The sequence below is a fragment of the Pecten maximus genome, chromosome 1, assembly GCF_902652985.1.
Source record: "Pecten maximus chromosome 1, xPecMax1.1, whole genome shotgun sequence".
In the NCBI taxonomy this organism is placed as follows: Eukaryota; Metazoa; Mollusca; class Bivalvia; order Pectinida; family Pectinidae; genus Pecten; species Pecten maximus.
In genome coordinates, this window is record NC_047015.1 from 57759368 (window position 1) to 57772433 (window position 13066).

Sequence of the window (13066 nt, forward strand, 5' to 3'; positions counted from 1 at the left end):
AGTGTATTCCGTCACGTTCACGTGAAAGAAGGCGCAACATACTTAGTCACATGGGTAGCATATACTTGTCAGACACCGACTGGATTGATCAGGTACATATAGGATATCCATTATCATCTTCTTTAGGACTTCACAAATTTCAACTCACTTTCACTGGACGTTCTCTTGGACCGGTGAACAAACGAAAGGGGATATTAGGGCGTACTCTTAAGGAGGGAGACGTGCTCTGACGTCATGGTGTGTCACATCACGGTCGTGTTGATTTGGGGGTTCATGGCTGTATATCTGCAGCGCGCAGGTAAGTTAACGACATAAACATACACATTATAGAAACGTTCTGTATTGTATATTTTCGAAATATTTATGTTTATTCTTAAAAAAAATAAACAATTACTGTCTATGCTATTAATTACGGCAATGCAAACAAAACGAAGGTCTAGGTTTAATTAATAGCGAACTCATAAAGAAACAATTAGACTAATAATTGATTACAGGTAATAAATTACTTCCTGTTGAAGAAAAACGTATTATTGAAAACGAAACGTCATCGTTTTTAAAATCCACAGCAACAGATGCGTAACGATGAGCTCTACCTCAAAACAAATGCAATTTATTACAAATACCATGCGTTTAACGTTTAAATAAATGAAAATTACGATATTTCATAATTTTATAAAGAAAACTGTAAAAATAGATATCTATAGACCATACGGTGGCGTTCCAATTTTAATCAACAAGTATTCCCTGACATTTGTTTTCACTCTTCAGGACGAAATCAGCTTTAACTCTTGTTTTTTTATTATTAAATACTGCAAGTATTAATAATCCAGAGTTTTATCGTATCGCCTACCCGCAAGATGGTATAAATACCGGACACTTTTTGCCTATAAGACTATGCGTCTTTAAAAGTAATTTATTAAAGAAACCAAATTAGCATACTGTAAGTTGAATTGTGACAAATTTTCGTTGTTCATATTGTCCGCCTTTTTTTTTTTTTTTTTTACATTTTTTTGAATTCAATCAAGCTATCTGATTGTCCACAAATTTATGCGTGTATTAATTTGAATTTTACTGTAATTTATTCCTGTGATGACGTTTTAAATCCATTGAAACCCCAGATTCAAGAACATCTTTATAGCGTTATGGTGGTGTATACATGTGTATGGAAGAGTGACAAGCCTGAACTCTTTATTACATGTACAATGTAATATCTATAGAAACTACGTAGGTCTGACTCAACAGATAACACATTTAAGTCCAATATCACCGTTATACTGTACTTTCTTGATTTCAACTTACTGCCGTCGTGGGTCAATGGATTGGTGCTGAATATGTACACATATTTTCTGGTTGTATTACTGAGAGCAAATCGTAAAAGTGAGGGCAAATGCTATAATAGCGAGAGCAAATCCTATATTAGTGATGGCAAATCGTACAGTAATGTGAGCGAATCCTACAATAGCGAGAGCAAATCTTATATTAGTGAGAGTAAATCCTACATTAGTGATGGCAAATCCTTATATTAGTGACAGCAAATCGTACAGTAGTGAGAGCGAATGCTACAATAGCGAGAGCAAATCCTAAATTAGTGAGAGCAAATCCTAAATTAGTGAGAGCAAATCCTAAATTAGTGAGAGCAAATCCTAAAGTAGCAATAACAAATCTACATGAGTGATGGCAAATCCTACATTAGCTAGAGCAAATCTTACAATAGCGAGAGCAAATCCTACAATAGCGACAGCAAATCCTACAACAGTGACAGCAAATCGTACAGTTGTGAGAGCGAATGCTACAATAGCGAGAGCAAATCCTAAATTAGTGAGAGCAAATCCTATAACAGCAAGAACATATTACATACAAGAGTAATGGCAAATCCTAAGTACTTATAACAGTGGGATCTTGATAAGAATTCGTTTGAACCTGGAGTGGGACGTAGAGAAGGAAATGTGTTCATTCCGGTAACCATTTTAATGGTGGACAATGTTCGCAACTGCATAGTTACCTTCTAACGGAATGGTGTCGGGTCAAAAGGTGGTTCTGTCATCATTTCTAGAGTACTTTCGTGTGCATCTCCATTGGGATGTAATAAACACGGAAATGTTTGATACTGGTTGGAATGTCTAGTGGTCCGACGCGTTTAATACTGGTTGGAATGTCTCGTGGTCCGACATGTGTAATACTGGTTGGAATGTCTAGTGGTCCGACGTGTGTGATACTGTTTGGAATGTCTGGTGGTCCGACGTGTTTAATACTGGTTGGAATGTCTGGTGGTCCGACGTGTGTGATACTGTTTGGAATGTCTAGTGGTCCGACGTGTGTGATACTGGTTGGAATGTCTAGTGGTCCGACATGTTTGATACTGGTTGGAATGTCTGGTGGTCCGACGTGTTTAATACTGGTTGGAATGTCTGGTGGTCCGACGTGTGTGATACTGTTTGGAATGTCTGGTGGTCCGACGTGTTTGATACTGGTTGGAATGTCTAGTGGTCCGACGTGTGTGATACTGTTTGGAATGTCTGGTGGTCCGACGTGTTTAATACTGGTTGGAATGTCTGGTGGTCCGACGTGTGTGATACTGTTTGGAATGTCTAGTGGTCCGACGTGTGTGATACTGGTTGGAATGTCTAGTGGTCCGACATGTTTGATACTGGTTGGAATGTCTGGTGGTCCGACGTGTGTGATACTGTTTGGAATGTCTAGTGGTCCGACGTGTGTGATACTGGTTGGAATGTCTAGTGGTCCGACGTGTGTAATACTGGTTGGAATGTCTCGTGGTCCGACGTGTGTGATACTGTTTGGAATGTCTCGTGGTCCGACGTGTGTAATACTGGTTGGAATGTCTGGTGGTCCGACGTGTGTAATACTGGTTGGAATGTCTGGTGGTCCGACGTGTTTAATACTGGTTAGAATGTCTAGTGGTCCGACATGTTTGATACTGGTTGGAATGTTTAGTGGTCCGACGTGTGTGATACTGGTTGGAATGTCTAGTGGTCCGACGTGTGTGATACTGGTTAGAATGTCTCGTGGTCCGACATGTGTAATACTGGTTGGAATGTCTTGTGGTCCGACGCGTTTAATACTGGTTGGAATGTCTGGTGGTCCGACGTGTGTGATACTGTTTGGAATGTCTTGTGGTCCGACGTGTTTGATACTGGTTAGAATGTCTGGTGGTCCAACGTGTGTGATACTGGTTAGAATGTCTGGTGGTCCGACGTGTTTGATTCTGGTTAGAATGTCTAGTGGTCCGACATGTTTGGTTCTATTCAGAACATCTTGTGGTTCCGTCGACGCCATCTTGGTTATCATTTTGGTACATTACGCAACCGTAAACAGAAGACGGTCATGCTCGTGAACACGTGGTCTTTTTATCCTTGTACTTTTCAAGGGTCTCATACATTACTATATATTTTGTTCCTAATTACTACTAGTTTCATCGATTTTGAGTTAGAATTACTTCTTCGTTAAATTAAATCTCTGCTATAATTGGGCCTGAGCTCTTCAGCAATTGTCACATCACAACTTCATGGCGTCGTAGAACATCAATTGTAATAGGGGTCTAAAAAGACTGGAGTCGAACTGTCCGTCTTCGATAATTGATATACAGTATACCGAGAAAATGCTTTTTTTCAAGGAATATTTCTTAATAAAACGAATAGTTCGCGGAGAAGTCTGTAACAAAATCGTGCTGTTTTGCAAATGTGTTTAAAAATTACATCAAATTTATTAAATTTCTACCAGTCCGAAACATGAACCTTCCCAGTTTGAAGCCAACTAATTGTGTCGTGAGCAGACGTGCTTTTAACCGAAATAGGAAATTCTAATCATACTTCGAAATGATAATCGAACATAAACCGTGTCATGATTGATTCTCTTCAATGAAAATCTTTCTTTAAAATGCTGTGCATCTATCAAATTCCAGGTAATATGGCGCCAATCATAATGGCGTAACCGGCCTAACTGTCATCTTAATTAAACCCCTACTACCGAATTTTAAACGAAATTGCAAGTAAATTACATGCCTGACGACGTTCATGTAAAAGATGATATTAACTTTGTCGTGTTTACATCGTCAGACGAACGATTAAAGTCCCGGTCACTGTAATTGTAATGACATGCGAAAAAGTGCATTTCAGTATTTTTTGCAGCGAACTACAGGTTGATACAGATCAGTTAATGATTAACAGAGCGACGGAGAACCGCCGGAGTAACGAAGGTCGTCATATCGCCGCGAGCTTTCTGTGTAACTTGTCGGAGTAACAAATATTTTATATCGTCGCGAGCTTTCTGTGTAACTAGTCGGAGTAACAAATATTGTCATATCGTCACGAGCTTTCTGTGTAACTAGTCGGAGTAACAAATATTTCATATCGTCGCGAGCTTTCTGTGTAACTAGTCGGAGTAACAAATATTTTATATCGTCGCGAGCTTTCTGTGTAACTAGTCGGAGTAACAAATATTTCATATCGTCGCGAGCTTTCTGTGTAACTAGTCGGAGTAACAAATATTTTATATCGTCGCGAGCTTTCTGTGTAACTAGTCGGAGTAACAAATATTGTCATATCGTCACGAGCTTTCTGTGTAACTAGTCGGAGTAACAAATATTGTCATATCGTCACGAGCTTTCTGTGTAACTAGTCGGAGTAACAAATATTTTATATCGTCGCGAGCTTTCTGTGTAACTAGTCGGAGTAACAAATATTGTCATATCGTCGGGAATTATCTGTGTAACTAGTCGGAGTAACAGATATTTTATATCGTCGCGAACTTTCTGTGTAACTAGTCGGAGTAACGAACCTCGACATATCGTCGGGAATTTTCTGTGTAACTAGTCGGAGTAACAGATATTTTATATCGTCGCGAGCTTTCTGTGTAACTAGTCGGAGTAACGAACCTCGACATATCGTCGGGAATTTTCTGTGTAACTAGTCGGAGTAACAAATATTTTATAGCGTCGCGAACTTTCTGTGTAACTAGTCGGAGTAACAAATATTGTCATATCGCCGCGAGCTTTCTGTGTAACTAGTCGGAGTAACAAATATTTTATATCGTCGCGAGCTTTCTGTGTAACTAGTCGGAGTAACGAACCTCGACATATCGTCGCGAGCTTTCTGTGTAACTAGTCGGAGTAACAAATATTGTCATATCGTCGCGAGCTTTCTGTGTAACTAGTCGGAGTAACAAATATTTTATATCGTCGCGAGCTTTCTGTGTAACTAGTCGGAGTAACGAACCTCGACATATCGTCGCGAGCTTTCTGTGTAACTAGTCGGAGTAACAAATATTTTATATCGTCGCGAGCTTTCTGTGTAACTAGTCGGAGTAACGAACCTCGACATATCGTCGGGAATTTTCTGTGTAACTAGTCGGAGTAACAAATATTGTCATATCGTCGCGAGCTTTCTGTGTAACTAGTCGGAGTAACAGATATTTTATATCGTCGGGAATTTTCTGTGTAACTAGTCGGAGTAACACATATTTTATATCGTCGGGAATTTTCTGTGTAACTAGTCGGAGTTACAGATATTTCATATCGTCGCGAGCTTTCTTTGTAACTAGTCGGAGTTACAGATATTTCATATCGTCGCGAGCTTTCTGTGTAACTAGTCGGAGTAACAAATATTTTATAGCGTCGCGAACTTTCTGTGTAACTAGTCGGAGTAACAAATATTGTCATATCGCCGCGAGCATTCTGTGTAACTAGTCGGAGTAACAGATATTTTATATCGTCGGGAATTTTCTGTGTAACTAGTGGAGGGCTTGCGATAAAGTGACGGGACACCTTAACCACTCTTTTATTAAAAGCAATTCCTTTGAAAACAACCTACGCCACACAGAATTTTTTTTTAAATGTTGGCGTTCTGAGAAAGACCCAAGGGATGTTTCTGCTTCCGCTGTCCATTATTTAATGATTTAGGTTCACGGACAGCAGGAAGCCACGTCCCTTAAGTGATTAGGTATTGTTTACACATTGTTTTTCTCAGGTCAATCAAATTATCGTCAGACAACCAATCAATGGAATGAAAGATGTGCCCAAAATCATAGACTAGACTAGCGACAGTTGCAGTATCTGCGAGAAATCTAGATTGCTTTTTTTTTTTTTTTGGGGGGGGGGGGGGGGGGGGGGGCTGTCACGCTGACGCACTTTAATTTCACCTTCCATTTCACTCTATCGTTGATTCTATTTTATCAGTTAATATACATTGATAACGCACCTACATGCATTTAACAATTCGCTACGTGAGTCAACAACACTGCAGATTCTTCTACGTTAGACGCTTACTGTTAACACAAACCTGGACGACTCTATACCAGTAAGTTGTATGTTATGTCTGACGACTTTATACCACTAAGTTGTATGTTATGTATGACGACTTTATACCACTAAGTTGTATGTTATGTCTGACGACTCTATACCACTAAGTTGTATGTTATGTCTGATGACTCTATACCACTAAGGTGTATGTTATGTCTGACGACTCTATACCACTAAGTTGTTTGTTATGTCTGACGACTTTATACCACTAAGTTGTATGTTATGTCTGACGACTTTATACCACTAAGTTGTATGTTATGTCTGACGACTTTATACCACTAAGTTGTTTGTTATGTCTGACGACTTTATGTACCACTAAGTTGTATGTTATGTCTGACGACTTTATATACCACTAAGTTGTATGTTATGTCTGACGACTTTATACCACTAAGTTGTTTGTTATGTCTGACGACTCTATACCACTAAGTTGTATGTTATGTCTGACGACTTTATATACCACTAAGTTGTATGTTATGTCTGACGACTTTATATACCACTAAGTTGTATGTTACGTCTGACGACTTTATATACCACTAAGTTGTATGTTATGTCTGACGACTTTATACCACTAAGTTGTTTGTTATGTCTGACGACTTTATGTACCACTAAGTTGTATGTAATGTCTGACGACTTTATATACCACTTAGTTGTATGTTATGTCTGACGACTTTATATACCACTAGGTTGTATGTTATGTCTGACGACTCTATCCCACTAAGTTGTATGTTATGTATGACGACTCTATACCACTAAGTTGTATGTTATGTCTGACGACTTTATATACCACTAAGTTGTATGTTATGTCTGACGACTATATACCACTAAGTTGTATGTTATGTCTGACGACTTTATATACCACTAAGTTGTATGTTATGTCTGACGACTTTATATACCACTAGGTTGTATGTTATGTCTGACGACTCTATACCACTAAGTTGTATGTTATGTCTGACGACTTTATATACCACTAAGTTGTATGTTATGTCTGACGACTCTATACCACGAAGTTGTATGTTATGTCTGACGACTCTATACCACTAAGTTGTGTGTTATATCTGACGACTTTATATACCACTAAGTTGTATGTTATGTCTGACGACTTTATATACCACTAAGTTGTATGTTATGTCTGACGACTTTATATACCACTAAGTTGTATGTTATGTCTGACGACTCTATACCACTTAGTTGTATGTTATGTCTGACGACTCTATACCACTAAGTTGTATGTTATGTCTGACGACTCTATACCACTTAGTTGTATGTTATGTCTGACGACTCTATACCACTAAGTTGTATTTTATGTCTGACGACTTTATACCACTAAGTTGTATGTTATGTCTGACGACTCTATACCACTAAGTTGTATGTTATGTCTGACGACTTTATATACCACTAAGTTGTATGTTATGTCTGACGACTTTATATACCACTAAGTTGTATGTTATGTCTGACGACTTTATATACCACTAAGTTGTATGCTTGGCCTGACGATTTCGATTTTCTTGGCTTGGGCTGAGTTTTATCCAGATTGATTTGATATGGTGATATCCTCGATTCCTGGGTTTGACCTAGATAAACATGTTTATGGTGAATTTCATCGTTGCTTGGGTTTGACCTAGATATATATAAGATAAAGTCTTCGTTGGAATGCAAAAAAAATAAAAAATCTAACACGTGAACATAATCGGACTTGGTTCCATCGCCTTTGAGAAAGAATTGCGGGTTAATAAAATGGAATTTGATTGCGTTGGCAATTTAATTACCAGACTTTGCACAAAACTAAAAATATCTAGGCATGTTGTTGTGATGCGACTTCTATTAGTAATTAAACTCTTATTTCATCGTCCATCCCATTGGTGACTAAAACTACTATTACTCTGTAGAGTTAGCATGGCCATAACCTACCGACTACCTCTCCTACTGTAATCTTATCTAAGTAATATATCCTCTTCGACCCGCTGGAGATCGCTTGGCATTGTAGCTGTTTTTTGACAAAATGAACACTGTTACCAATGGTTTCGACCGTAATTGGTAGGACTACAGGAACAGTCACCCCCATAACAGAATTAAGGTTTACTACCTTCTTGCAATGCGATGCTATTACATTTGATTTCTATTGTGATGGCGAACTGAAAACTACAGCGAACGCGATTTAATGCCTGATACCTTAAAACTGATATAAAGGACGCCGACCTTGTGGCTCGACATGCTCCATGTTTTGTTTTCTAGACTTAGCGTTCTGACCATTAGCTGCACCCTGAGGATTTGAACGCCTTGAGATTCAAATCTTAATGCATGTATGACGTGAGAAAGTACAATTGATGTTGAAGTAATTGTTCTGCTTTGTTATGAGTTATTATTTCCAACAGCTCTCTAAAATAATCATAGCAAAGCACACTTAAATACAAGATATACAAACAGTAGTTCATCATCAAATTCTGTCCGTGTCGGTCCTCGGGCATCTGCCTTTGTACAAACACGTCAAAAAATGTCTGTCTGAAGTTATATTTCAATACACAAACAGTCTAATTAAAATATAGATGGTTATTCTCACTACGTTACATGAACATCTAACAACATTCCATAAGGGGTCACGTTCTGGTGACCTTTGCGATGTGTGTATTTCACTTTCAGTGCGAATTGCCAATTTGTCGATGTCTTAGAAGAAAACCATTTCGTCACAACATGCATCTGAAGAAAACCATTTCGGCACAACATGTATATAGGTATATGATATGTAGGACGAAATGACTTGAAACAAATTGACAGATTAGACAAGTTATGCACTTAGTCTTGCTAATTCGGACATATAGCATTCACTTCCAAGATTCTGGAAGTAATCATTTGATTGGCTAATCCGAAAGGTCACCCCGACGTGACCCCTTATGAGATGTTGTTAGATGTAACGTAGTGAGAATGACCATCTAGATTTTAATTAGATTGATACACAAATGTCTACAATTTAGCACATGTCTTCAAAAGCATATCTGAAATGATCATCTATACACATATGACTTCAAAAGCATGTCTGAAATTATCATCTATACACATATGACTTCAAAAGCATGTCTAAAATTATCATCTATAAACAAATGACTTCAAAAGCATGTCTGAATTTTCGTCTATACACATATGTCTTCAAAAACATGTCTGAAATTATCATCTATACACATATGTCTTCAAAAGCATGTCTGAATTTCTATCTATACATATATGTCTTCAACAGCATGTTTGGAATTTTCGTCTATACACATAGTCATATGTCTTCAAAAGCATGTCTGAATTTCTGTCTATGCACATATGTCTTCAAAAGCATGTCTGAATTTCTGTCTATACACACATGCCTTCAACATCATGTCTGAAATTTTCGTCTACACACATATGACTAAGTAGCATGTCTGAAACTCTCTATCATACACGTATGTCTACATTTACAGCATGTCTGGAATTCTATGTTATAGCTATAACACGTTTCTTCATTCCACACGTTCAATTCGAAATGTATGTACTCAAACTTAGTGAAAATAACATTGACATGCCTTGGGAAATCCAAAGATAATTTTTTCTTTGTCTGGCGACCAGAGGACATAAAGACGAACTCAAATTCGTACGGAACAGTAAATCTTTATCAAAACTGATTCCTAAACCCAATAGAACTCGATTGGTCTATCACTAGAAATATCTACATTTAAAACAAATTCACCAATCGAATGTCGAAACCACAATCTCGATCTAGGTTAAGCATGCCTCTTTACATTAGCGTTTGATTATTTCTTGTCGGATGTTAAATGATGTTTAATCAAATATTCCGAGTTGATATTGGGTTCAATAATTTAGATCCCCGGGATAATTAATCCACGATGCCGTATTAGTTATTGTGCTCGATACATTTTCGTAATATCATTCAATGAATAGCACAGTTTCCGCGTCGAAGCTTAATTTAGCGATCAACGATTTGATAGCGCCCTTGGTTAGAAATCTGATGGTACGGTGTTACGAGATGTAGCCCGTTAAATCTCTTTACGGCATTCTGAATAATCGTGTTTATTCATGTCATCAATTTCATGAAATCTGATTTGAATTTGTTTTTACAAATCACATATTTCAGTGAATGGGAAAATACAGCGAAGATTATTCTGTTTGAAAACGTTAATTTTTTCATATTTTTGATTTTAGCAAATGGGAAAATACAAAAAAAAAAAAAAAAAATATATATACAATGTATCATACACTATGCGTTGGTGATTCGAAGATATAGATTTGAATTTCCTGTCGTGGTTTTATCGAGAGAAATATATAAAATTTATATATATATTTATAATATATTATATAGTTGATACATTTTGATGTTTTTGGTTTTAGCGAATGGGAAATACATCGGAGATGATATTATTGGGTTCGAAAGCATTGATATATTTTCATTCTCCTTCCTCAGTCGAACGATACAATCAAGCATACGGAAATAGCACCGTTGTTATCAGTAACTAACAAAACAATACGTCATCGGGCACTTTATAAGCACGACGCATATTTATAATTTATTTCTCTACAGATCGAGTACGTATTGTCCACCTATGACATTGCTATGCAATTAGTTCTCGGCTGTTTTGGTGCTCACAATCAAGAGCTGCTTGCCCGGATATAGAACTGCAATGTGGTTGCATGCTATTTTGATAATAACGGAGAATTTGTTTACATTTCGATGGAAAATTTAAGACGCATTCAGATTTTTTTGTAAGTTACAAACCTATTTTATTGTCGTTTGGTTCGACATTAGGACATGTTCGGGATGATTGTTTGCAAAACGTAAAAAAAAACTCGCATTTACGGAAACACCTTTTTTTTGTTTTGTTTTGGTAAAATTTAAAACTTGCGGTTTACCATGTAAACTGTGTGTATATTTTTTATTTTGTAAAATGAAGTCTAGTTCTAGAATAAGCACACTTTCAGAACAATATATTTCTGGTGAGTTTATCAAAACTTTTTAAAATGTCGGACAAGTACATTATAAACTATACCTTATCTTACGTCTACCTCTCTGTACCTTACGTGTACCTCTCTGTACCTAACGTCTACCTCTCTATACCTTACGTCTACCTGTCTGTACCTTACGTCTACCTCTCTGTACCTTACGTCTACCTCTCTGTACCTTACGTCTACCTCTCTGTACCTTACGTCTACCTCTCTATACCTTACGTCTACCTCTCTGTACCTTACGTCTACCTCTCTGTACCTTACGTCTACCTCTCTATACCTTACGTCTACCTCTCTATACCTTACATCTACCTGTCTATACCTAACGTCTACCTCTCTGTACCTTACGTGTACCTGCCTATACCTTACGTCTACCTCTCTGTACCTTACGTCTACCTCTCTATACCTTACGTCTACCTCTCTGTACCTTACGTCTACCTCTCTGTACCTTACGTCTACCTCTCTATACCTTACGTCTACCTCCCTGTACCTTACGTCTACCTCTCTATACCTTACGTCTACCTCTCTGTACCTTACGTCTACCTCCCTGTACCTTACGTCTACCTCTCTAGACCTTACGCCTACCTCTCTATACCTTACGTCTACCTCTCTATACCTTACGTCTACCTCTCTGTACCTTACGTCTACCTCTCTATACCTTACGTCTACCTCTCTGTACCTTACGTCTACCTCTCTGTACCTTACGTCTACCTCTCTATACCTTACGTCTACCTCTCTATACCTTACGTCTACCTCTCTGTACCTTACGTCTACCTCTCTATACCTTACGTCTACCTCTCTGTACCTTACGTCTACCTCTCTGTACCTTACGTCTATCTCTCTATACCTTACGTCTACCTCTCTGTACCTTACGTCTACCTCTGTGTACCTTACGTCTACCTCTCTGTACCTTACGTCTACCTCTCTGTACCTTACGTCTACCTCTCTGTACCTTACGTCTACCTGTCTATACCTTACGTCTACCTCTCTATACCTTACGTCTACCTCTCTATACCTTACGTCTACCTCTCTGTACCTTACGTCTACCTCTCTGTACTTACGTCTACCTCTCTGTACCTTACGTCTACCTCTCTATACCTTACGTCTACCTCTCTGTACCTTACGTCTACCTCTCTATACCTTACGTCTACCTCTCTGTACCTTACGTCTACCTCTCTATACTTTACGTCTACCTCTCTGTACCTTACGTCTACCTCTCTATACCTTACGTCTACTTCTCTGTACCTTACGTCTACTTCTCTGTACCTTACGTCTACCTCTCTATACCTTACGTCTACTTCTCTGTACCTTACGTCTACCTCTCTGTACCTTACGTCTACCTCTCCGTACCTTACGTCTACCTCTCTGTACCTTCGTCTACCTCTCTGTACCTAACGTCTACTTCTGTGTACCTTACGTCTACCACTCTATACCTTACGTCTTCCTCTCTGTACCTTACGTCTACCTCTCTGTACCTTACGTCTACCTCTCTGTACCTTACGTCTTCCTCTCTGTACCTTACGTCTACCTCTCTGTACCTTACGTCTACCTCTCTATACATTACGTGTATCTCTTTATACCTTACGTCTACTTCTCTGTACCTTACGTCTACCTCTCTGTACCTTACGTCTACCTCTCTATACCTTACGTCTACCTCTCTACACCTTACGTCTACCTCTCTATACCTTACGTCTACCTCTCTATACCTTACGTCTTCCTCTCTGTACCTTACGTCTACCTCTCTATACCTTACGTCTTCCTCTCTGTACCTTACGT

The 13066-nt window shown here is 38.4% G+C and overlaps 1 protein-coding gene across 1 annotated transcript in view; it reads left to right on the forward strand.

Annotated features, from left to right (window-relative positions):
• Window positions 1-13066, forward strand: part of LOC117339206 — a 47820-nt gene continuing 34754 nt past the window's right edge. Inside the window, exon 1 of the mRNA XM_033900678.1 lies at window positions 1-298. Within this exon, the coding sequence (XP_033756569.1) occupies window positions 235-298 (64 nt within the window). The 5' untranslated portion in view covers window positions 1-234. The remainder of the gene's footprint in view (window positions 299-13066) is intronic.